Raw genomic sequence first — 27682 nt, 5'->3', positions numbered from 1 at the left:
TGGCCTCTACTCTTTCCCTAATGCAGCTCCTACTCTCTCCACCTACAACATTCAATTGCCAAGAATTCGCTTCAGCTTAGTACCAGCTACAACATTCCAGTGATGGCGTAACATCTTCAAGTCTTCAGCTGTGGCTGGCACTGAGACATTCTGCACAACAGCACACACACCTTTTTCACAGAGGGGTCATACACGGTGAAAAACACCTTGGTACACAAGAAAAAGAGTTTCTGTGAACTATGTTTGGACTATTTAGAACTGAGTCACTGAATAGAGTATCAACATTAATCCTGCTGAAACAGTCCCTCCTATGCAAAAACTTTAATTATCATCTTCATTGTCATACGTATTGACTAGCGAATTAGGGTTTCTGGCCCTCTCTGGCATAGAGCTCTGAGGTGGAGATAATCCACAGTCTAAATTAGATTATAGTGACAACTATGGTTAGCAAGCGCTATCCCTATGTTGCTGAGGAAGAGGTGTGGCGCCGCGTCCAGGGTGACTGACTCCGGAATCTGGGGATCATGGTTTGATCCCCGGCGCCGGCAGCAGATTAGCCCAGCACCATGTGACTCTGGGCAATAGCTTGCTTAATCTTCCTGACAGCCCCCAGCGCCTAGAGACCCTTACGGGTGATTGTGCGCTTTACAAATGTGGATTACTATTACTTACTATTATTATCACAATCAATGTCTGGATACCCTCACAGGTGACAAGCAGCACTCTACAAATTCACCTTACATTCCATTACATTTCATACTCACGTGGAGTACCTTGCAACTATTTGATTTACCCAATCAGTTTAAAATAAGCACTGTTTTAACTTTTGTGCCTGGGGCTGCTAGCAAGCTATAGCTATTAACATCCTGACCTCAGAAACCAAAAATAGGATTTCTTGAAAAACTAAATGTACAGTGGCCCATCCGTGAAGCCAAAGTTTGGGTGTGTGGCTACAAAACAATGTGAAGTTATTTCAACTGTCACTACGAATTCAATGAATGCATGTCATCCCATGTCTCAGACTCCATATTATGAAGACCCCCTATTCAGAAATTTCCAAAATGTTTGCCTGTATAAATGCAGAATGCTTGCCTCATAGCACATAACACATAATACCTGAATCATGGCTCCAACTATCTTCCTAGTCTCCTGATAGATTTTCTCCCCATCCCATCTTGGATTTAAGGTCTTCAGGATTCCAGCCAGGCGATTGTGTTCTCGCAGAAATATGGTATGCATAGATATAAGACCTGTGTGTTCGCTGGCACGACGATCACCTTGGAAAACATAAATAACGTTTGAGTTTCATGTATAAATATTTATGTGTGTATATAAAGTAAGTATTTATTTAGCTATCATTTCAAACAGAAATTTTGCAAACATGTAATACCCATGATTTGTTGAGAAACAATGTGTTGGAAATAAGGATAGATACGAGGCAGTAGAGAACAACATTATTCTTCTGCGTAATCATGAACCTCTGTGTCAAGCAGACATAATGGTAGCGGTGGCGTAGCTTGGGGGGCAGCCTGCCCTGGGCGGCTCTTTTTTGGGGCAGCAGGAGTCGTGGTCTGTTTACTACCACCATTCCCTCTGGCCCAGAGAAAAAGTCATCTGTCAGCCACCACTCTCCCCACCCCACACCCTCTGCTCCTACCTGCACCCGGGCTGTTAACTTAGGGGCTTCCCAGGGTAGGTCTAGCTTTGCTTCTGAATGGTAGAAGTTACAATAAAAACCCTCAAGTGTGAAAAGGTAGTTTTCAGTTGCATTTTCCCAATGGAGGAGACCGATCTTCCAGCAATGTTGAGTGGTTGTGTGTGGGGAGTCAGAAAGGAGATCATCTAATGGCACAGAAAAATGTGAGAGATTGGATGATAACTTGAAGGCAGTATGCAGGAATTCTTTTTTCAGAAGTTGGTTTGTGTCTGTGTCAAAAGCTGATAATCTTCATCCTGCACCATTTATGTTTACTGCGTGGCAAGGATCGAAGTCCTCCGAAGGTGCAGGATCTACCGTGCCTGTATGCGGGACGAGTGGCTTTGGATTTTGAGAGTGCTGCTGAGACGGGGGTCCATCGGAGGACTTTGATCCTTGCCACGCAGTAAACATAAATGGTGCACCCATCCAGGGTTCTATGAGCAACACAAACTGCAAGGACCATACTCCTTAGCTCATCAGAAGGCGTGGTATCAAGGGAAGTAATTAAAGGGAGTGTCAAACACGACAGTCCAGCCTTTGAAGACGAAGCAATGAGGCTTCGAAACGCGTCGGCTATTCGACTGGCACTACAAAAATGAACTGCTGGGGTAACCTGTCTGGGGGCACATTCTTGCCAATAAATTTGTTAGCCATTCGTCTGAGTGCTGTCCTGACTTAGGGGATTCTGGAGCTTTTGATACAAACGCGGCCGCCCTTGCCGCGAGGACGCGCACCAACCCGTAATCATTGGGTGCTGCAAGGTGCAGGATGTACCGTGCCTGTATGCGGGACGAGTGGATTTGGATTTTGAGTGTGCTGCTGAGACGGGGGTCCATATGAGGACATCGATCCTTGCCATGCAGTAAACATAAATGGTGCACCCATCCAGGTTCTATGAGCAACGCAAACTGCAAGGACCATAATCCTTAGCTCATCAGAGGGCGTGGTATCAAGTGGAGTAATTAAAGGGAGTGTCAAGCACAACAGTCCAGCCTTTGAAGAAGAAGCAATGAGGCTTTGAAATGCGTCAGCTATTCGACTGGCACTACAAAAAGGAACTGCTGTGGTAACCTGTCTGGGGGCACATTCTTGCAGATAAATTTGTTAGCCATTCGTCAGAGTGCTGTCCTGACTTAGGGGGAGTCTGGAGCTTTTAATACAAACGCGGCCATCCTTGCCGCGAGGACGCGTACCAGCCCGTAATCATTGGGTGCCGAAAGGTGCAGGATCTACCGTGCCTGTATGCGGGACGAGTGGATTTGGATTTTGAGTGTGCTGCATAGACGGGGGTCCCTCGGAGGACTTCGCTCCTTGCCATGCAGTAAACATAAATGGTGCACCCATCCAGGATTCTATGACCAAGGCAAACTGCAAGGACCATAATCCTTAGCCCATCAGAGTTTGTGGTATGAAGTGGAGTAATTAAAGGGAGTGTCAAGCACAACAGTCCAGCCTTTGAAGAAGAAGCAATGAGGCTTCGAAACCTGTCAGCTATTCGACTGGCACTACAAAAAGGAACTGCTGTGGTAACCTGTCTGGGGGCACATTCTTGCCAATAAATGTGTTAGCCATTCGTCTGAGTGCTGTCCTGACTTAGGGGAGTCTGGAGCTTTTGATATATATATATATAAAACAAACAGGCATCTGAGGAAGGCACACTCGCCGAAATGCATAATGCCTTGCACATCGTGAATAAATGATCACCTAGATGCCCCCTGCCGTGTCCTCTGATCTTTCCTGCCTGAAGTGATCGTCTCTGCATATATATAAATATATATATATATTCACTGAAAAAAACATTGGTTTAAGGGAAGTTATGCTAGTTGGACATTTCACTCGTACAAAACCATAGAAATTCCCCCCTTATAGTCAGTTCAGCTAACTAGAACTCACACGCCCGCAATGCACTGCTGATGACGTCACATATTATATCACTCATGACATGGTCAGTAGCATCACTCATGACATCACTGATGACATCTCAAATGGAATCACTGATGACATCATCCTTGTGATAGAGTGGCAGACCTCCTCTCACCCTAATATAACCTTTGATACACACACTCAAAAATACAAACTAACATTTTCAAAACAATAGACATACCAATACCAGTTACAACACACCTATTCAGTAATTCCAAGATCTACACACACATCCACTCATTCACCAACAGTACCTTTACCATCACTCATACATGTACTCACTCATCATATGTACTCATACACCTATTCATCCTGTTACACACCGCCACTCATCCATAGAGTTACTCACACACATGGTCACACATGCAAACAAAGTATCAAACATCCATTTACTTGATATATACACACACTACCACACTTAGTTCTACAGAAACTTACATGTACTTACTCTCTTAAACAATCACTTATAGAAAACCTACTTATTTGTACAGCAACTCTTTCAATCTCTCACTCTCACATATACTCACTTATATACACCAATACTCAAATATACTAGTTTAAAACATATGTAGTTACTCATAAAGACACTATTGAGACAGTCATTCACTCACTAACACACCCATACACACACTCATCCACCTATACAGTCCTGCACACATGCTGTCTTCAACACATACAATGAGTAACTCATTCATGCATCTAGACACAAAGTAATACCCCCACCGAACCATACAGACACTCAAATACTCATACTAATACTAAAAAAAACTAATAACCCCTTTAGACACTCATGTAGCTACTCACCAACCCATGCAGCCACTGATACACAAAGTGAGAGACTGATACAGATATTTACATATTTAAACATTACTCACTAACCCATGTATTCATTAAGATACACTTAATCAGTCAGTTATACAATCAATTTTACAAAAAAATCATCCATTTAGACACTTATATACCCATTTATTCTTCCATCGACCTTGAGATATACATATATAAAACATTTAACTTTCAGAAAAACACACATTCACTGGATGTTGTCATCAGTGATGTCATCAGTGATGTCATTTGAGATGTCATCAGTGATGTCATGAGTGATGTCACTGACCATGTCATGAGTGATGTAATATGTGACATCAACAGCAGTGCATTGCAGGTGCGCGAGTTATAGTTTGCTGAACTAACTATAACGGGGGAATTTCTATGGTTTTGTATAGGGTGAAATGTCCAACTAACTATAACGCCCCTGAAACCTATGGTTTTTTCAGTGAATTTCCAAGGTCTTGTAAATGCTAATTTCTAACTATAACATGCCTGAAACCTATGGTTTTTTCAGTGAATTTCTAAAGTTTTTTAAATGCTAATTTCTAACTATAACATGCCTGAAACCTATGTTTTTTTCAGTGAAGATATATATATATATATTTATTATACTATGTATACATGTAAAAATGTAAAAATGTCTCGGTCCGCCTGTTAGCCTCGGTGGCACGGAATAAATTGGGTGGAACTGAAGTCAGCACGCCTACGAGGTCCTCTTATGGCTCCGATGACGTCATATGGTGTCACGAGCTGAGCCGTCCTATTATGACGTCCTCGTCGATATGGGAGAGCTAGGAAAGCATTTCCGTGGAATGCTATGATGGGGATATTCACCTAAGTGTTCAGGCTAGTCCTTTGGGAGAAACTGTTTATTTTGCCACTCCAGAAACCGAAACCAGTGATACGAGGGCAGAGGCCCTGCAGATGGCACACGAGGTGGGGTGCCCAGTTGTGTGCACCGGTGGGGCAGCGAAGTGACGAGTACCACAACCCACAAAAAAGGTAACGAGGGCACTGAATAACACAGGATCTTCTCTTTGTATCTGTCAGGAACAACAAAGTTAAAATGCCCTAGTACCAAAATGTAGAATTAGTGCTACAATGGTCTTCAAGAGGACCTGCGATGCCGCTTCTGCCTCCCGTACCCTGGAGGCGGCACATGGATCACACGGTATGGTCATACTGTGGTGGGACCCACTGTTGTATGGCATTTTAGGTTCAGATTGAATTTTCCTGATTCATGCCCTTATATAGGTACAATTTGCGTTGCCCTTACATAGGCATAGAAATCAAGCCCATGCTACCCAAATACAGGCATGGCTACTTCCATTCATTCATTCATCAAACTTTATTGTGGCTGTTTCAGCCATAAAAGCACATGTAAATTTGCACAGTACAATAAAATATAGTCGATGGCAACATTCGGCATTACAGTTTCATTATATTATTGGACCAAACAATTTACACAGGGATCAGGGGAGAATAACACGGAGGTCAGTTATACTAGTTAAAACCTGGTATTAAAAACATAATTTAAGGTTAAGACCAGATAAAAACGTTCTTAAAAAAAACCTTAAAAATTAGCATAGCATCCTATTTTAATGGGCTATAGGTTGTATCTAAAAACAGCCACCAGTAGCTAAATAGCATTCTTTAACAGAAACATACGTTTAAGCCACATGGCGAAAATACATTTTGAACATGCCACAACATGTACTAGTGCAGTATCAGATTTTAGGATCCCTAAAATGTCTTGATAATTTCTAATGCCCATATTTCTGCACAGTTGAAGGATCCATTTTGCCCTAGGCAACTTATATGCTGGACAGAATAGCATTACATGGATCACTGTTTCCTCCTCCACAATGCATCCTGGGCAAAAAGACTTTGTACCCCCCCGCCCACTTGTTAGTTACTGCATGGAGCGGGAGTGTCCCATATCTGAATTGCAGATACAACTTCCTAGCTAGAGGCGGCTGAATCTGATCTAAAACCTGTTCATATTGATACAGTGACTTAAAATCAAGGAACCTGTATGTTAGGCTAGTCGTTGCTACTCCCTGAATTAGGCTACTTCCATTCGTTCACCAAACATCACAACTATTTCTTGGAAAACCAGACTCTTAAGCAGAAGGGACTTCCCCATGCCTGGATATTGATTTCTCCAAGAACTCATTTATTATGCATGAACATCTATTCCTTAGGGGTTCATCCATTACGTTCATATGCCCGACTTTATGTCAAAGCTGGCGTTCCTTAACACCTTCAAGGTTTAAGTATACCTTCACTTGCTATGGCAAAGCACGGTGTGGTTCAGTGCAGTTCGACTACGTACTTATCTGATACAGCTCGCTACAGCAAGTGCCAAAGGAAGCCAACTCTCCAGCTGACGCACTGACGAGAAGCTGTCCTCCTCTGCCGAGAATTCAGCTCCAGGGTTTCTGAATCCCCTTGCGGTGTGTTGGGAAATCGAGTCCCAAGACAGAGATACAAAACTTCCTTCATTCTAAGGTATGGAGCTGATTAGAACCTAGAGAAACTTTTGGCAATTTTTGGCAAAACTAAACTTATGCTAAAGACCATACATACTACTTCCCTCGTACTAGACCTAGGTTAGGTACATTGGGGTAAGTGTATTTTAGAAGCACCAGTTGAGTATTTTAGCCTATGTTATTTATGTATGTATTTTTATATGGCTTAGAAACCATACAATGCTATTACAGTATTATTTTATGATACTATTCTCGCTGTACGCGTTTTACTTCGCATTCTGTCTAACGATTGTAACAGTTCATATCTCTTTTATGAGAAATAAGACTGTTCAATAAACCCTTTTATTGAAACGCCCATCTCTCTATTTTCTCTGCAACTCTGTAGAAACGAAGCATGCACGATTGACTGAGTAAAATAGTTATCTATTGTTTCCACGACTCTGAAGATATTCGTTCCAGTCCTAGGGAAACAAAGTTGTCATGTTTATGCGGTTGTCAGAAACTAATCCCTTCTTGTGTATTCGAGAAAGTTTCTAGTGACCTCTGAGCTAGATGGCACTCTCTATTAAGTGTAGTATATTCGATAGAGACCTACTGACCTAAGTCCTACGTCATATCTATAGGATATATTATTCCAATGCGCAGAGCCTATTGGGAATATAGGAACTACACTACGGCAAACTCGTTGACCTCTCATGGCACTGCTCCACACTTCAGGGAGAACGTTTTCCATTAGCTATGTTTTCTGATGACGTATTGCACGGGCCCCTCCAACAACAGAACTTCTTTAGATCCAAACAAACATGTGACATGTGTGCAAACACGCCCTGTGGCGTATTTTAAGTTGGGGAATTAATTCCTCTTCAATCCTGAGGTCCCCTGGGGGCCAACTAGCCCACCAGGTACCTCCAATAAGCGCTACAGAGCTGCTTGCAGAGAGGTGTTCACAGACCACGCCCCTTTTTACACCTCTCTGCAATGCAGCTCTGTGGCGCTTACTGGAGCAAAAGAATGGTGAGCTTTAACCCAGATCTCTTTACTGGGGGTGAATGTTTTGATTTGTTCTGTATTCCTTCGATTAATTGTGTGTCATTTGTTAGTGAGACTGCAGCACTGATTGTGCCACCCACACAAGCAGCCTTGCAAAATATTTTTTCTCAGTTTAGCAGTAGTGAAGTTTGGATTCCTAACTTTACTACTCCGAAACTGAGAAAATCCTAACTTTAAGACTTTCGGTATTCACAGAAGGCATTTAGAGTCCTAAAGTTAGGACTCCTAACTTCTGTGAATACCGAAATGAGTAAGTGCCTTCTGTGAATACCAAAATGAGTAAGTGCCTTCTGTGAATACCAAAATGGTAGTAAATTTAGGATTTTGTCTTAAGTTAGTTCTGTGAATCGGGCCCAGATACTCTCTCACACCAGAAAACAAAGAGAAATGGACTATAAATGTTGGGGTACAGACCACATACTTTTACAATAATTCAGGAATTCAAGAAGGACCTCAGCCAAGTAGAAGAGCTGGGAAAACAGATGGAGAAGTACTGCCCTTTTTCCGTTTGTTGTGTGGGGTTGGCCTGCAGTGGCTGGTTCTGCCAAGGAGAGGATAAAGACTTTGCTGTGGGCTGTGTCTCCTGCTTAAAGAAGATCTCCCAGAGCTTGAATGAGAGCCTGCCTCCAGTCAGTGGCGTCACTAGGGGGTGCGGGGGGTGCGGACCGCACCGGGTGACACCCTCACATGGGGGTGACACCATCTGGTTGCCCCCCCCCCCCAGCAGGCCTCTGTACATGGCACCCCCTGCACCGCACCCAAAGGCCTCGGAGAGACTCGATCCGCTTTAAAAACAAAAGCGAACAGAGATATTTTCTCACCTATTCGAATTAAAATGTTCTCATTAGTTAAAGTTTGAAAAGTGTAGTAATGAGGGGCCCCCGCCATTTATATGGAAAAAGACACGGTGCTAAAGAGGGGGGCCGGGGAGGGGGGGTATTAACCGCTTGGAAATTAGCTTTTACTTTAGCTGTTTCATATCGTAAAATTCTCACGTCTACAAACTCGCCTTGTACACAGATTTCTTTTTGCATTTTGAAAAGCTTTAAAAGAGAAACCACATGAAAGCGGCAGAGAGTGTAAAAGGGGGGGGGTCCTGCCCCCTGCCCCCCCCCCGGGGTTTAATGTGCAAGAGAGAGGGAGCTAGAGGAAGTAAGAAGACAGAGAGAGACAGAGTTAGAGTGGGAAAGACAGAGAGAGAGGGAGCTAGAGTGAGAAAGACAGAGAGAGAGGGAACTAGAGGGAGTAAGACAGAGAGAGGGAGACAGAGGTAGCTAGAGGAAGTAAGACAGAGAGAGAGAGAGAGCTAGACAGAGAGAGAGGGAGCTAGAGGGAGTAAGACAGAGAGGGAGGGAGCTAGAGAGAGTAAGACCGAGAGAGAGGGAGACAGAGGGAGCAAGACAGCGAGAGAGGGGGCTAGACAGAGAGAGGGAGCTAGAGGGAGTAAGATAGAGAGAGAGGGAGCTACAGGGAGCTAGAGCGAGCAAGACAGAGAGAGAGGGAGTAAGAGAGAGAGAGGGAGCTAGAGGGAGCAAGACAGAGAGAGGGAGCTAGAGGGACCAAGCTGGAGAGAGAGGAAGCTAGAGGGAGCTAGAGGGAGTAAAACAGAGAGAGAGGGAGCTAGGCGGAGCAAGCCAGATAGAGAGGGAGCTAGAGGGAGCAAGACAGAGAGGGAGCTAGAGGGAGTAAGAGAGAGGGAGCTAGAGGGAGTAAGACAGAGAGAGAGGGAGCTATAGGGAGTAAGACAGAGAGAGAGGGAGCTAGAGGGAGTAAGACAGAGAGGGAGACAGAGGGAGTAAGACAGGGGGAGAGGGAGCTAGACAGAGAGAGGGAGCTAGAGGGATTAAGATAGAGAGAGAGGGAGCAAGACAGAGGGAGAGGGAGCTAGAGGGAGTAAGAGAGAGAGAGGGAGCTAGACGGAGAGATGGAGCTAGAGGGAGTAAGACCGAGGGAGCTAGAGGGAGTAAGACAGAGAGAGGGAGACAGAGGGAGCAAGACAGAGAGAGAGTGAGCTAGACAGAGAGAGGGAGTAAGCCAGAGAGAGAGTGAGCTAGAGGGCTCTTGACAGAGAGAGGGAGCTAGAGGGAGTAAGAGAGAGAGAGGGAGCTAGAGGGAGTAAGAGAGAGAGCGGGAGCTAGAGGGAGTAAGAGAGAGAGTGGGAGCTAGAGAGAGTAAGACAGAGAGAGGGAGCTAGAGGGAGTAAGACAGTGAGAGAGGGAGCAAGAGGGAGTAAGACAGAGAGAGAGGGAGCTAGAAGGAGGAAGAGAGGGAGAGAGGGAGCTAGAGGGAGCAAGACAGAGAGAGGGAGCTAGAGGGAGTAAGGCAGAGAGAGAGGGAGCTAGAGGGAGTAAGACAGAGAGAGAGGGAGACAGAGGGAGCTTGAGGGAGTATGACAGAGAGAGGGAGCTAGACAGAGAGAGGGAGTAAGACAGAGAGAGAGGGAGCTAGAGGGAGTAAGACAGAGAGGGAGACAGAGGGAGTAAGACAGGGAGAGAGGGAGCTAGACAGAGAGATGGAGCTAGAGGGATTAAGATAGAGAGAGAGGGAGCAACACAGAGGGAGAGGGAGCTAGAGGGAGTAAGAGAGAGAGAGGGAGCTAGACAGAGAGATGGAGCTATAGGAAGTAAGACAGAGAGAGAGGGAGCTAGAGGGAGTAAGACAGAGAGAGGGAGACAGAGGGAGCTAGAGGGAGCAAGACAGAGAGAGAGGGAGCTAGACAGAGAGAGGGAGTAAGACAGAGAGAGAGTGAGCTAGAGGGCTCTTGACAGAGAGAGGGAGCTAGAGGGAGTAAGAGAGAGAGGGAGCTAGAGGGAGCAAGACAGAGTGAGAGGGAGCTAGAGGGAGTAAGACAGAGAGAGAGCTAGAGGGAGCAAGACAGAGAGAGAGGGGGCTAGAGGGAGTAAGAGAGAGAGAGGGAGCTAGAGGGAGTAAGAGAGAGAGTGGGAGCTAGAGAGAGTAAGACAGAGAGAGGGAGCTAGAGGGAGTAAGACAGAGATAGAGGGAGCAAGAGGGAGTAAGACAGAGAGAGAGGGAGCTAGAAGGAGTAAGAGAGGGAGAGAGGGAGCTAGAGGGAGCAAGACAGAGAGAGAGGGAGCTAGAGGGAGTAAGGCAGAGAGAGAGGGAGCTAGAGGGAGTAAGACAGAGAGAGAGGGAGACAGAGGGAGCTTGAGGGAGTAAGACAGAGAGAGGGAGCTAGACAGAGAGAGGGAGCTAGAGGGAGTAAGACAGAGAGAGAGGGAGCTAGAGGGAGTAAGACAGAGAGGGAGACAGAGGGAGTAAGACAGGGAGAGAGGGAGCTAGACAGAGAGAGGGAGCTAGAGGGATTAAGATAGAGAGAGAGGGAGCAAGACAGAGGGAGAGGGAGCTAGAGGGAGTAAGAGAGAGAGAGGGAGCTAGACAGAGAGATGGAGCTATAGGAAGTAAGACAGAGAGAGAGGGAGCTAGAGGGAGTAAGACAGAGAGAGGGAGACAGAGGGAGCTAGAGGGAGCAAGACAGAGAGAGAGGGAGCTAGACAGAGAGAGGGAGTAAGACAGAGAGAGAGTGAGCTAGAGGGCTCTTGACAGAGAGAGGGAGCTAGAGGGAGTAAGAGATAGAGGGAGCTAGAGGGAGCAAGACAGAGTGAGAGGGAGCTAGAGGGAGTAAGACAGAGAGAGAGAGAGATAGAGGGAGCAAGACAGAGAGAGAGGGGGCTAGAGAGAGTAAGAGAGAGAGAGGGAGCTAGAGGGAGTAAGCGAGAGTGGGCTAGAGGGAGTAAGACAGAGAGAGAGGAAGCTAGAGGGAGTAAGACAGAGAGAGGGAGCTAGAGGGAGCAAGACAGAGAGAGAGAGAGCTAGAGGGAGTAAGAGAGAGAGAGGGAGCTAGAGGGAGTAAGAGAGAGAGCGGGAGCTAGAGGGAGTAAGAGAGAGAGTGGGAGCTAGAGAGAGTAAGACAGAGAGAGGGAGCTAGAGGGAGTAAGACAGAGAGAGAGGGAGCAAAAGGGAGTAAGACAGAGAGAGAGGGAGCTAGAAGGAGTAAGAGAGGGAGAGAGGGAGCAAGACAGAGAGAGGGAGCTAGAGGGAGTAAGACAGAGAGAGAGGGAGCTAGAGGGAGCCTGACAGAGAGAGAGGGGGCTAGAGGGAGTAAGAGAGAGAGAGGGAGCTAGAGTGAGTAAGAGAGAGTGGGCTAGAGGGAGTAAGACAGAGAGAGAGGAAGCTAGAGGGAGTAAGACAGAGAGAGGGAGCTAGAGGGAGCAAGACAGAGAGAGAGGGAGCTAGAGGGAATAAGAGAGAGAGAGGGAGCTCGAGGGAGTAAGAGAGTGAGCGGGAGCTAGAGGGAGTAAGAGAGAGAGTGGGAGCTAGAGAGAGTAAGACAGAGAGAGGGAGCTAGAGGGAGTAAGACAGAGAGAGAGGGAGCAAGAGGGAGTAAGACAGAGAGAGAGGGAGCAAGAAGGAGTAAGAGAGGGAGAGAGGGAGCAAGACAGAGAGAGGGAGCTAGAGGGAGTAAGACAGAGAGAGAGGGAGCTAGAGGGAGTAAGGCAGAGAGAGAGGGAGCTAAAGGGAGTAAGACAGAGAGAGAGGGAGACAGAGGGAGCTAGAGGGAGTGAGACAGAGAGAGGGAGCTAGACAGAGAGAGGGAGCTAGAGGGAGTAAGACAGTACCTAGCACCGTACATTTCCGACAGAGGTGGTCCATGCGGTAAGTCGTGAGGGGGTGACACCATGAGTTACCTGCACCGGGTGACACCAACCCCAGTGACGCCACTGCCTCCAGTTCTGAATACTTCCCCCCGAAACCCCTGTAAACTCTTTTGCTGGGAGTTCTGACCTGCCAAGAGGTGCCTGGAAGTGTTCTGTAGCCTCTGGAGGTTGTTTCGGGAGCTGGGAACTGCAAAAGACTCAAGACTGTGAAAATGTACACATCGCCTGGTTCCGACGCATCGCAGGGTGCAAGAATAATTTCTGTAGCACTGCCGCAGACAAAGAACCGACACAGTGCCTGCATGTGGCTGTATTGTCTGCCGTGTGATGAATCCTGTGCACCGATCTCCGACGTCTAAGGTCACCGCACTGACTCTGACGCAGGCCCTGCTGTGTAAGAACCAACACATCAAGGGGTTGCGGCTGGAATTGTCGCAGTACATCCCGGAGATTCATGCATCGCATCGTCCCAGGGCGTCACGCATCATATTGAGGTGCCAGGTCTGTCGCATCAGTGGGGGACTCAGTAAGAAACTAATGTATCCCCTCACCACTGTAGAAAAGTACCTGTTTTTGCATGGTTGCCCCCACTGTTTGCCTGATGTTGATGTGCTTCGACTAAGTGTGCCCTGGGTTCCTGTCAATCAGGCACCTAGGGCCTATGTTCTTTCCCTAAAACTGTACTGTTGCAAAACCCAATTGGCAACTCTCTGTCCACATGTGAGTCCTTTTTAATAGGTACCATAGGTACCAGGGACTCTGTGACCAGGGAATGCCTCTAAGGGCTGCAGCACTTATTGTACCATCCTTAGATACCCTGTACCTTTACATACACAGACTTACATTACAGGCTGCGTGTTTTGGTGCAGAACAAAAGTGAGGAGTCGACATGGCCCACATCGCTGTGTGCCATGCCTACAATCCACTGCCCTGGCATAGGTAAGCCACCCCTCCAGTTGGGTGCACTATACCAGTGGTGAGGGTACAGGTGCATGAGCCCTGCACCCCTACAGTGTCTAAGTCTATTCATAGACATTTTAAGTGCAGTAATGCCATAACAAGGATATGGTAAGGGAGTCTGTCATTACACACTCCTAAGCACCATAATGGCCTTACTGAAAACTGGGAAGTTTGGTATCGAATTTCTCAGCACATTAAACCTACACTGATGCCAGTGTGGAATTGAATGAAAAACTGCACTCAGAGGGGATCTTAGAGATGCCCCCTGAAAAACGATTTAAATCTAGTGTCATGGCTGAGTGGCTGCTCGTTGGCTGCCACCACCAGACATGTTTTAGGATCCATGGGTTGAGAGCCTGTCCCTCTTGGAGTCCTGAAACAAAGCACATCCTAGGACGAGGGGCCAAGCCTCCTATACCAGGGTGGGCAGGGTCCATGAATTGGAAGCTTCAAAGGCCTGCTGCCTTTGTGAGCTACCCCAGTCATTTCCACGCCCAGTAACTGGCCCTCACTGGTTCTGACCCCCACTTTGGGTGGGAGAATCAGCGACAAAACAAAGTTAGGAAGAGAGGTGGGGGATGTAATGTGAAGCACAACTCTCAGTCCCTGCCATCTTGCAGATAAGCAGATCTAGCCAACTTGAGTGAGCCCTATGCCCCCTTCCATTGGAGGGTGGCATAATAGGGGGTATACCCACCGCAAGGAATGGACTTATTGGTCCAACCTGTACCTACCTGAAACACCACTAAATGTAGTATTTAGGGGCAACCCTGAATCTTCTCTCCGCAGAACAGAGCCAAAAAGAAGAAGCAAGAAGAAGGACCCAACAGCTGTGCAGAGAGAAGAAGAGGAAGACACCAACTGACTTGGTCCCAGCTCTACTGGTCTGTCCTGACCTCAGACTCCTCCAACAGAACCTCGATGTGTCCTGCAGCTGACAGTCCTCAAAAATCCAGAGAAACTGCCCTGCTTTTCCACTTCATGAGTCTCCATCACTCTGCTGCCGGTGCCCGAGCCCAAGTGAACCAACAACTTAAGGACGTCCTGCCAGCAATCCTTGCCTGGATTCCAGTGGTTTCTGAACCTCAGCAAGCTACTTATACTAAACCCAACCTGCAGCCAACAACTGGAGGTCCCCCCTCAACCACAATTGAAGGTGATCTTCTTACTGACTCCGTAACCGAAGAGGAAAGACCAACAGTGACCGTCCGACCAACTCCATCTCCGAACACTTGTGGTCACAAGAACACGACTCCCATAGACCCCATTCACCTCATCAGTGGCTGACCGACTCCGAGGGACCCTCGAACGACTGTGCAACTTCAGCTAAGACTGCATCCTACAACTGGCCGCCCACGTGCCAGTAGTTGTGTAGTTCTTGTGTTGGCCATTTGGCCTCAGTGCTGATCCTGACCCCAGGAGTTTTGTTTGCACAACCTGGGGGCTGCTTGCCACAGTCCCCTGCAGCCTCGACTGTGCTTAGCTCATTGGCTAATGTGTGGTCCCTGCACTCTGCACTCAGCCACCTCTGTGCCACTGGCGGTGCGACTCGAGTGCTCCTTTGACCGAATCTCACCCACAAACCTGTAAACCCGGTTCTGCTTGTGAGTAAACTGTAAACCTGTGTTGAGTTTGCCAAACGCATTGACTCCTTTTTCCTACTCTCAGGAAATGCACCAGCCTGGCATCTAGAGATACATGGCTGCGTAAGAAAAGTAAATTGTAATTCTGATTATCTCAACTACCAAGTAATTCTACTGTGAACTAAATTATTGCATCCATACTGTATTTAAATTGCATATGCTTGCAAAGTATTTTTATTATCGCCTGTAACAGGCCTGGCTTGGTTCTAGACAATAAATATAACAAACTAATATTTTAATACAAAAGATTTTGGGCAGAGTTCCGTCCTTGAGTGTGTGAAAGCTTTTCTTGCCTGAGTGTGTAAAATAAATGCTTAGCACCACCCTCTGATAAGGCCTACCTGCTAGCCCACACTACCACGAATAGAGAGTAAGGTACTATCAACTTTAACCTCTGCCTACCTTTGGGGATCCACTGGACTCTGTGCACACAATACCTTACTTTGGTATAGTATATACAGAGTCAGCTTCCTACATCCATGCATTAAGTAACCAACGCATCACCTCCTCTCCGGTAAGAAACCAATGCAGTACCTCCCCTGCACAGCAGTAGGGAACCGACGCATATCCTCCCCCGGAGCAAGGAACTAATACATCACCTTTCCTGTGTGTAAGAAAGTGACGCATCACCTTCCCTGAGACCGTTTTTTCCTTTCACTTTTTGATGCATCCAACATTTCCTATGGACATAAGAACTGTCCCTTTTAAAAATCATATTTTTATTATTGTATTGTGGATTTTTGTTGTTTTGGTTTTGTTTGGTTTAGATAAATATTACTTATTTGTCTAAAATGGTGTGGTGTCCATTTGTGCTGTTTTCATTGTATTATTGTATGTGTGCACACATGCTTTACACACTGCCTCTGAGATAAGCCTGTCTTCTTGTGCTGAGCTACCAAGGGGATGAGCAGGGGTAATTTTCTAAGTGTATCCCCCTTACTCTGACTAGGAAGAAGGGTCCCTATTTGGACAAAGTAGCAAACCATTGCCAACTAGAGACTCCCATTTCTAACAAAGTGGGGCTGAGTAAATCTGTAAGTCAGAGGGAGTAAGATGGAAACCTAGTGAGAATGAATGAAACTGATTAAGAAAGAGTGAGAATGAGTGAGTCACAGTGTAAATGGGTGAGTCCGAATGAGAGGGATTGAATAAGAAGGAGTAGTCTGGGTGACTCAGAGGGAGAAGGCGCAAATTAGAAAGAGTGGAAATGAGTGAAATTAAGTGAGAACCAGTGAGACTGAGTGAGGCAGTGATACTAAGATTGAGTAAATCAGAGTAAGTAAAAGTGAATGCAAGTAAGTTAATGGGAATGAGTGAAAGAGTTAAGTGTGGGCCAAAAATTTAACCTCAACAGGAAGCACTTACAGATATACATAAAGCAGGTGCCCGAGTTGAAGCTCAAATTCCTCAACTGCTGCCCTGCTCGGTCTCTGACCTTATACACAAGAGGCATGTGAACACGCATAGAAGCCCCGCACCACACACTAGCGGTATCAAACGTCTTCCCGCCCTTTCCCAATCCCACCTATGATGGACAGCTCACTCAAGGGACCTCGGCGCATTTTGGTGCGGTGGCAAAGTTACAGGCACACATGGTCAGTGGAGACAAATCTTCTGGCCCTTTACGCAGCTGCAGTGTAGGAAAAGCACTGTACATTTATCCAACGAGGTAGCACTTACTGATTAGCCAGTAGAAAGTACTCCAGTGAGTAGATGGAAATCGCAAAAAAATCTGCAAGTTCGTGGGAAAATCCACGAATTCGCAGACTTTTTTGCGATTTAGCGCGAATTCGTGGATTGCAGATCCTCAAAATTCGCCCATACTTATAAAGAGTAAGACACAGGGCATGCAATTGAGAGATCAGGCTCACTCACTGGAATTTAAGCCTAGGATTATGCCCCCCAGGGGCATAGGAAGGGGGTTTAGTGGGTGCAGGCCACCCCGGCTGTCATCACTGAGGGGGGTGACAAAATAGCAAAAATATGTGTTTTAAACAAATATTTTTGACATTTTGTCAAGCCGGGGGTTGACAAGAAATTTGCCGGGGGTTGACAAGAAATGTGGTAAATAAATAATTAATTACCGGTACTATTTTTCTATGCATTCAATAAACAGATAGCTCAATAAATAAGAGGCAGGATCCGGGATATCTGAGTTTAACAGGCTTTAATCAGGCATAAGGGAAGGGACAGGATCGGGACAGCCTGAAATAGAATGACACGAGTGGCAGCTGCAACGTCTCATTACCAGTACATAGTATATATAGGAAAACATTATAATTGCATTGAATACAGTAGGCGTAACAAGTGACAAACGTAAGATAAGAATACATGGGCGTAAAAAGAAGGCGTGTACAGGGCAAATCGCAGGGCCACATTGTAAACATAGGCAACAACTGAATATGATCATTACTACTATACCCAGGAATGACAATACTTTCCATCCCCAGGCAGATATTATACTCCAGAGCCAACCAGACCATGTCCAGGTGCCTGGAGTCTGGTTATAGCTGAATAAACAGACGGTGCGTTATTAGGAATGAAAATGCAGCAACTAGATCCGATGACTCTACAAGCTCCTCCCCTATCGGCCAGTATGACGTCAAGGACGAGACGATTTTGGAGCACGACAAATCTCATAGCAGATTGTTCTTCAGTTAAGTTACCTAGAGCGGAAGTAGTCTCATTCACTACTGCTTCAAGAGTTCTGGTTAGCCTACGTATTAACTTACTATTCTGGACAGGACCTATGAAGAAAAAGAAACCTTTATTGCAGTCTTGATATTGTTCTAATGCAGTTTCAGTTTGATCGACAATTGGGGACTCAGTCTCCCTTCTATGTCTAACGTGTACTAGATGTGTGTTTCTGTGATAATCGGATGGGGCTAGGAAAACTGGTGGCAGTAGGAAGGCAATGTAACATGTTCCATCCCAATCTAGGGGCAGACGAACATATGCGGTCTGACCACATACAAAATAAGAATGACGTGAGGCTTTGAAAGTAGATTTCCCACTGTCACTATACTCGACCATAGTAGTACAATCACTATGTCCTACATGTACTGAACCATTCTTTCGGACACATAATTCGCCTTTCACTGGTAGGACTGTAATAGCAGGCAAATCTGGAGTAGTCTCGGACTGAACATTCAAAACCATGAAATTCGAGGAATAATTACCTAGATCATATACTTCATTTTCTAGATCTAACCCTGTTCTATGGGAAAGACCTTCCTTGTCTGGAAAACATGTTCTATTCAGAAGGGACATATCGTTTGAGGATGACATTAACGTGGACCATGCTCCACACGAACCATTGTGTGAAAACGGATAAGGAAAAAGTGGCAGAACTCCCTTCGGTGTCTGGAAAGGGGGGAGTCGACCACACACCCAACAATTAGTGGCATTGCTGGTCTGGTGTGAATAGTGTAACATACGGATAAAAGTATTGTTGCGCATGGCAAGACGATAGGATAACTCGTGAGGAGGCAGTTCACTAAAAGTGTGCTCTACTGTAACATTAGAAAACATATGTACATGTGAATCAATAGGAGGAAAATATATATATAAAACATAACTTATGCCTGTAATCGTAAGACTCAGAAATAACAAAAGTAATAGAGTAACAATGCATCGACTTCGAAGATTCTTTCGATAACGTATTCTCTTAGAGTTTCGACTAACTCTCTCACTATGTGGGTCTATCTCATACATGTCAGGAACCTGTCTAACCGTTTCACCCGAGAGGGACTTAGACAATTAAACTGGCTGACTTACTAGACCGTAATTTTTCTTTATACTCCTGCTGCAGAGTTTTCTCTAACAGGGGAAGTTTAGAGTCAGTATCTGGGCAGTCCTTGAGAACAGGGCAGTCCTTGAAAAAAGTCTTTGGACGGAGTCCATGAAATCGCTTCACATGACTGGAGTGCAACCACCCCTTACGACCCTCGACCTTGATTGCAGTCCTTGTTGTCATCAGAACGAGTTTTGGTTCTTTCCATCGGGGCTCCAGCGGACTTGAACGATCAAAATTTCTAACAAGAACGAGGTCGCCTGGTATGACCTCGTGCGGTTTCACTTGAGTGTTGTCTGGAAAAGCAGCGGCGACCTGTGAACGACAAGAGAGTAGTGCAGACATCAAGGAAGCCAGGTAATCTGTCAGCATATTACTGTCAACATCTGTAATTGTACGGGGCCTAGGTGTACCCCACATGTTTGGGGGACGACCAAAAACTACCTCATAAGGAGACAGACCTGAACGGGAGTGAGCGACCATTCTCATGTAAAAAAGGGCGACTGGCAGTGCTACCATCCAATCTACGCCTTTCTCTGCGCATACCTTGGCAATGCGGATTTTCAGGGTCTGATTATGTCTCTCGACGAGGCCAGCTGCCTCGGGATGTCGTACACAGTGGAACTTCCACTGGTACCCTAACAGAAGAGATACTTGCTTCATGAGTTCAGATGAGAATGGCTGGCCGTTATCTGAATACACGACCCTAGGTAAACCATAGCGGGGGAAAAACTCACGAACCAACTGCCTGGCAGTGGTCGCGGCAGTGTAATCTGGGACTGGATATGCTTCTGTCCACCTGGACAAAGCGCATACAACTACGAGGACATACTTGAAACCTCGACATCGATCCATCTGAATATAATCCATCTGGAGGACTTCAAAAGGGTGGTCAGGAGGATGGAATCCACCTTGTTCCACCGGGACACCTTTACCTGGATTGAACTGACAACAGATCATGCAGGTACGCACTTTCTGCTTGGCTGCTGCTCGTAAATGCTTGTTAAACCAAAGGTTCTGAATACTGTCTAACATGGCCTTTTCTCCTAAGTGTGCTGGACTATGTGCGGTGTTAATAATGACTTGAACCATAGAGTCGGGGAGAAACCATGTGGCTTTTCCCTTCGTCAACCATCCCTGATCTGTCTGGACCCCTCCTTGTTCAGACCATTTCTTGATTTCGTCTGGGGTAGCATGTGACTGTATATCTAGTACGTCTTGTGTAGGGTCCTTAACTGTCATACAAGTCGTCTGAACTGGAACGTCTGTCTGTGTCGTGTTAACTGGAATGTCTGGAGTCTGAGCTGTAAGCTTGGCTGTTCGATCTGCTAGGTCGTTACCCTGGGAAATGATGTCAGTGACTTTCGTATGTGCCTTGCACTTCATGATAGCAATAGCTGTCGGTAAATGTATTGCATCTAACAGAGCTTGAATGAGGGGGCCATGCTGAATCTTGGTTCCATAAGAAGTCATGAAACCTCTTTCTTGCCAGAGTACTCCAAAGTTGTGTACGACTCCGAATGCATAACGTGAATCTGTGTATATATTTACTTTCAGGTTCTTAGCTCGTATGCAGGCTTGAGTCAGAGCGACGAGCTCTGCTGCTTGAGCAGACAGGGTGTCAATACGATGTGTTTCTATAACTTCAGTGTCAGTAGTCACTGCATACGCGGCTACTAGTTCTCCTGTACTTGTCCTCATACATGAACCATCCACATAAAGTGTCAGGTCGGGATCAGGTAATGCAATGTCTGTCAAGTCTTGTCTTGGCTTTGTCATGGTGTTAACAACTTCCACACAGTCATGTGTGGCAGGATTCGAAGTAACTGAGGGTAACAGTGTAGCGGGATTTAAAATGTTGCAGCGTCTGATTTCTATGTGTATCTGAAACAATGTCAGTTCATAACCTGTTAAACGTGCAATTGTCAAGTGCTGTGTCTGTGTTCGGTTTAAAAGAACTTCCACGGAGTGTGGAACTTGTACTGTCAGGGAGTGTCCTAACACTATGGAATCACTTTGTCTGATAGCTAGAGCTGTGGCTGCAACGGACTTGAGGCACGCAGGCAGAGCCTGGGCCACTGGATCTAATGTGCTAGAAAAATAAGCACAGGGCTTGTATTGTCCTGCTTGATCTTGTGTGAGAACAGATAATGCAGTACCATCACGTTCAGTGACAAAAAGTGTAAAAGGCTTGCTGTAGTTTGGTGTTGCTAGTACAGGTGCTTGGCATAAAGCTTTCTTTAACTCGTTGAAAACAAGTGTATGTTCCTGGGTCCAAGGGAGGACAGTCGATGTGGCTGCCTCCTGTGTCGTTAACTGTGTCAGTGGCTTGGCTAGATATGCATACTGAGGAATCCATTGTCTGCAGTAAGAAGTGAGGCCGATAAAAGCTCGTACCTCCTTCTGTGTCTTGGGCTGTGGAAGATGTGCTATTAACTGGATACGGTCTGGTGTCAACTGCCTACCCCACTTGGACAGTAAGTGTCCAAGGTAGACCACTTGCTGGACACAGAATTGCAGTTTCGAAGGGGACACCTTGTGCCCCATCTCGGCTAGAAAATACAAGACTGTAAGTGACGCTCGTTCGCAGTCACGTTCAGAACGGGCTGTGATCAATAGATCATCGACATACTGGAGCAGGGCAGTGTCAGTTGGCATGTGAATATTGTCTAGTTGTCTTTTAAGTGCTTGACTGTAAATACTAGGACTTTCTGTGAAACCTTGAGGAGCTCGTGTGAATTTATAGCTTCTTCCATTTAAACAGTATCCGAGAAGGAATTGGCTGTCTGGATGAATGGGGACACTAAAGAATGCGTTCTTGAGATCTATAACAGTAAAGAACGTAGCTTCGGAATCAATGGTAGTCAATAGGGAAGAAATATCTGGAACTACTGGGTACTGGGGTATGATACATTTATTAAGTTCTCGAAGGTCAATCACTAATCGATAAACTGGAGGTGCATTGGGATCAGTACGTTTTAGAATTGGAATGATAGGAGAATTACATACATTGGAGTCAGTTTCTACAACCACTCCTTGAGCAATGAGCTCGTCAATAATTTTCGATAAGGCTGCTACAGCCTCAGGTGGCAATTTGTACTGTCGGATTCGTGGTAATACAACACCTTGCTTCAGAGTGACACGATAGGGTGTAATGTGCATACAACCTACATCAGTTGGACCTTGCGCCCATAAATGCTGTGGTACATTCAATAATCTTGGATCAAAATCACGTAACACATAATGACCTTTAAAATCTCGTAAGAACAGTCTCACTCCTTCTGGGGAGCAGCATATGACTGCTCCTAATTCTTTCAGTGTCTTTATACCAAGTAAATTTTCTGGACATGTTTTCGTAAGTAACAAGTCTGTAGTTCGGGACAATGGACCAACTTCTAGGGTAACTGGTTTCGATATTTCATTAACAATAGGCTTTCCTGAAAAACCAAGGGAAACATTTCTCTAGCCTGAGAGTGGAGCCCCTGGAACCTCGTCATGACTGATGGTAGTCCTACTTTCCCCTGTATCAATCAGAAACTTTCTGTCTTTCCCTAATACTTGACTGTGTACATAGGGACCCTCTTGATCTACAGGAATCTCGATGAGAGGCAAGCCAACCTCCCTCTCTAGGCTGTTTCATGAATACGGCTGATAATCTGGATACTCTGACTGGGCATACTGGTACATCTGCTGTGTAACGTGTTGTGTGGCAGCTATGGGCTGCGGTACTGTAACTATCTGTTGTGCGTTCTGCGGTGGCTGGGAAGTCTGTGAAACTTGTTCTTGTCTAGGCGGACGTGGTCTCTCTTTTGTCTTACCAGTAGCTATGTTGTGTTTCAGAACTGTACATTCATTTATATAATGACCTGGCTGTTTACAGTAATTGCAGGTCCCTTTAACGGGAGCTGTAGAATGACTAGTCTGATTCGGACCCCTCTTCTGACTGTCTTGTGGAACAGACTGTGCAACTAGTACTTTCATTTTCGTGTCTTTCATACGTCTCCTTTCATGTTCCTGCTCCTCCCTGATTCTGTTCTGGTGATATTGTAGCATCTGGAGCATTTGCGACGGAGTATTAGCTTGCCAGGTACTTTCGACTTTCAGTACTCGATTTTTAACTTGTGGTAAAGAATTCTCAACTAGTTTGGTAACAAAAAGATGTGGATACGATTCACTACTTGTTTTCAAACCACTATTAATAATGAAACATTTCTCAAATCTAGAATAAAAATCACTAGTGTCTTCATCTTGTTTCTGTTTACAGGCTGAGATAGCATCCCAGTCTTCCTTTTTCGTGGCTAGTAATCTTGGCAAGACTTGTATTAACAATTCGGGCAATGCTTTAGCTTTATCCCCAAGACCGGTACCTGGAACTCGTGTGTTATCTTCAGTCTCTAATGCGGTCCAATCTATCTTTTTCTCTCCCACCTCCCATTCTTTTTCTTTGAGTTTTTCATATATGCCCGCAGGTAACAGGACCTTTAACATTTTAATGATATCAGGATACGTGTATTCTCCCATACGGAGCATGTCTTTTAATTCACGATGGAACCCTGCTGGATCCTTATCGTGACAGGGTATTAAATTTTTCATTTCTAGAAGTTCTATTTTCGTGATAGGGGTGTAAACAAATACTCGTTCTAGATCACCCCCCTCTCCCTTAACTGGATGCACTTCTCGCAACGGATTCTGTCTGTCTATGTAGAATGATTTTCTTTCTGGGGGTGGAACAGGAACAAAATGTGGATTCAGGAACGTTTTGTATTTGTGGCGCTGTTCTAAAATGACACTAATTAAATCGGTACCTAGACCTTTCCATCTGTTTAGGAGTAACTCGTTCAGTACATCATACAAAGGACCTGGATCAGAATGCTGATCCTCATACAGTGTAATGAGGTGCTGGATCATATACATACCCACCAGACGCTGCTCGGCTGGGGGCAGCTTCAGAAACGTTTGGGCCACTATTTCATCTGGAAACGTGGCAGAATCACTAGTCCATCGAACGGCTGATCGGGCTAGTTCTTGGTCATGCATGGTACTAAGTTCACTATAACCTATTCGTAGTTTCAGAATTTTATCAGTAACCTGGAATACTTGTTCAAGAGAACACTGTTCTGGTACTGGAGGAGGAAAAACTTTCTTGTAATCTAGGCGTGAATGTCGGTCGGAAAATCGAGTTCTACCTACATACGCTATTCTGGCGGGATTCTCGCTGTCTATGTCTTCACTTGAAGAGTCATTCTCTTTCTCGGTAGCTCTTTTTGCTTCCTCCTTCTGGTGTATACTTATAATTTCTTTACGGATTTTCCTGTACATACTCTCTATACAACCTTGTGTCTTGTGTTTTCCCTCGGCTATATTGTCACTCCACCTAGTCAGGGCTTTCATCTCGTCTTTGTCTTTATCAGGATAGTCTTGTTCTCTAATTAAACAGTTAACCAAGAACTGTAAAATCATATTTTGAATCTCGACTTTTCTGTGTGCCATAGCTTCGTGAATACTTTCTGAATGTTCCCCTGTACGGATAAAATGATATATTCTGTCTAGATGTTCTTTCATGTCAGGCAGGGTGGCCAAAAAGTTGGCAACCCGTCTTAAACGTACTGAATATAATATCATGTGACCTTCGCCGGGTACTGAATCATATATGCAATCAGTAAGGTGTCGCTTGAGTTCCGCGTATGTAGTTACTTTTGGCGTGTGCTGTAACGCTGCGTCTCTCAGCGTCGTTCGTTTTACTTGAGGCGGGGTGGTAGGAGCACCTCCCCCCGCTGCTCCTGAACTGGAATCGTCAGTTAATACTGAACGTACTGGTAAAGTGACTGGCAAAACTGGCACACTTAATGTGGGCTGGTCCGGGGGTACTGGCACATTAACGGAGTCCCCGGGACCAGTGACTGGAGGAACAGGAATTACATTATTAACAGGGTGCTGAGGGTGAGCAGGCGGAATAGGATTTGCATATTCCGGAACTGTATCGTCCAAATAGGACGAAAGGAAAATTTCAGCTGCAGTCGGTTTATGACGTAGCTTAATTGGGACCAATGGTGGCGGTAAATTACAGGGTACTTCCGGGGTTGCCTTCGGCAAGCCCTCGGCAAGAAGAGGATACATACCTTTAATAAGGGCATTTCTCTGTCTGTCTGACTGTTCTGCTCTAACTCGTTCACCTTCTTCTAGAAGTTCCCTTTCTTGGGCTTTTTCTGAGGATTCCCTACTTAATTCTGCTTTTCTGAATTCTTTTTCGGTTCTTCTATGAGATTCTTTGCGCCATAACTCGATGGCATCTTTCTGGGACTGTCTGGCTTTCTTTTTCCATAATGCTTCTTCTACTCGCATGATGCATTCGGCATCCCATGTACCTGATACAGGCCATCGATATTTCTCTTCAAGATTCTTTGTATAATCCACCCATAAGTCTAGATATAATATGGCATCTAAGCCATGCTTGTGATACATAAAATGTCCAGGACTGTCCCTGGGAGGGACAGGAACTGCTTCTTCGAGTAACCCTTTTCTGGTTTTTATCTGACGTAATTTCGAAAACAGAGGCATTTTGGAATTGTACTTGAACTAAACACAATACACGATAATCACAGTAATGAAATGGCAAACAAATCACTCATACCACGACATAGAAAATACATTAATAACAGTTCGAACAGAATACTACCTGATACACTGAAAACATGACTCTTGAATTTCTCGAGAACGGACTTACTAGAATTACTGGATGCACTGCTAAAACAGTACAGAACATACCGGTCTCATAAAAAGACACGTCATACCGTATCCACCTAGATGAATACTTCGGACTGGATCTGCGTACCCAAACCCATCGGACCAGGGACAAACTAATGAACCTGTCTAGATACTTCCCCCGCAACGGTACTCACCGCGAAGCAGAAACTGAAGGCCTCGGACTGGACTGGACTGCTACGACGTCTGGTTACTACGCATGCGCTTCGAACTTCGGACTTCAGAAACAGGTGGGCCTCCGGATACCTCGGACCTTGCTCTCTCGGCTTGGGCTCTGGTCGGGACGAACCACATTCCTCACCGCCTCGTCTGGATGCCGGACCGCAGTCTCCGTCTCCTCCTTGGGCCTGAGGGAGACTTGATGAAGCAGAAATATCTGCACGTGCACGGTAGAGTTCCGTCACGGCTGTAGAAGGGTCAGGGGGCCTGCGTTACATCGCCGGCGCGTGGGGAAGGGGCTCGTCCCTGTTCGGGCGCCATTATGTGGTAAATAAATAATTAATTACCGGTACTATTTTTCTATCCATTCAATAAAACAGATAGCTCAATAAATAAGAGGCAGGATCCGGGATATCTGAGTTTAACAGGCTTTAATCAGGCATAAGGGAAGGGACAGGATCGGGACAGCCTGAAATAGAATGACACGAGTGGCAGCTGCAACGTCTCATTAACAGTACTTAGTATATATAGGAAAACATTATAATTGCATTGAATACAGTAGGCGTAACAAGTGACAAACGTAAGATAAGAATACATGGGCGTAAAAAGAAGGCGTGTACAGGGCGTGCACGAAGACATGTGATGAGAACGTCACAGAAGTGTCATAAATGGGTGGATACATGGAGGGGGCTACCTGGGCAGCTGGAACCTTTAACCTAGTGGTACGCGCAAACGGACCATGACGTGTAACTGGGAGAGCTGGGGGCTCTGACTTCTGCACTAGAAGAGGAGACTAAAGTCTGAGATGTCAGGACGACATGTACCTATAGCATATCTGGTATCTTGTGTTTGGAGTACATGTTGATAGAATCTAAAAGTTATCAGGGCAAAGGCTACTTGACACTAAGGCTGGTGCATGCATATATTCTACATGTATTGCGTGTGCTATGAATCTTCTATGGATATTAATTCAGTAATTCTCTTGCATGGAGACAGGAAGACTAGACTATAGCTGAAGCTGTTTATGCGGTTCGTTAGCTTAGGAATGTGAAGACGGATAGCTGAACTGATAACTAGAGGCATAACATATTCTTGGCAGACAGGCAGGCAGAGCCAGGCCGGGCACCGCGCTGCGCGGCAGGAAGTAAGTGAAGGGTCAGGGATGCAGGTGGGGGCTGCATCGCTCCTCGGAGTGAATTCAGGAGACTGGAGCTTGAATCTGGTGCTCAGGCCCTTTTGAGGCCTAGAAACGGGGACAATGCGATGAATTAACGTGCACAATGTAAAACATTGTCAACATAGGCCTAATACTCGTTGCTTTCACGAGAACTGGAAACTGGCATACTAACGTTGGACACAACTATAATTGCGTCTTTAATCGGTCATAGGGGGATATATGCATATCGATCATGCACATATAACATAGGATGGGGAACACGTAGGCACACATGACAAGGCAAAATTCAATTTTCCTCACACAGGGCATGCAATTGAGAGATCAGGCTCACTCACTGGAATTTAAGCCTAGGATTATGCCCCCCAGGGGCATAGGAAGGGGGTTTAGTGGGTGCAGGCCACCCCGGGTGTCATCACTGAGGGGGGTGACAAAATAGCAAAAATATGTGTTTTAAACAAATATTTTTGACATTTTGTCAAGCCGGGGGTTGACAAGAACTTTTCTGCACCGGGTACCACCTGAC

At 45.7% G+C, this 27682-nt stretch overlaps 1 protein-coding gene across 1 annotated transcript in view; it reads right to left on the bottom strand.

Annotated features, from left to right (window-relative positions):
- LOC144770624 (eosinophil peroxidase-like) overlaps positions 1-27682 on the bottom strand; it is a 147664-nt gene that overhangs the window by 47215 nt on the left and 72767 nt on the right. The window contains exon 9 of the mRNA XM_078655310.1: positions 1117-1277. Within this exon, the coding sequence (XP_078511436.1) occupies positions 1117-1277 (161 nt within the window). The remainder of the gene's footprint in view (positions 1-1116; positions 1278-27682) is intronic.

Source organism: Lissotriton helveticus, chromosome 7 (genome assembly GCF_964261635.1).
Source record: "Lissotriton helveticus chromosome 7, aLisHel1.1, whole genome shotgun sequence".
Classification (NCBI taxonomy): domain Eukaryota; kingdom Metazoa; phylum Chordata; class Amphibia; order Caudata; family Salamandridae; genus Lissotriton; species Lissotriton helveticus.
Note: the sequence above shows the minus strand (reverse complement) of the source record. Positions and strands in the feature narration are given on the sequence as shown.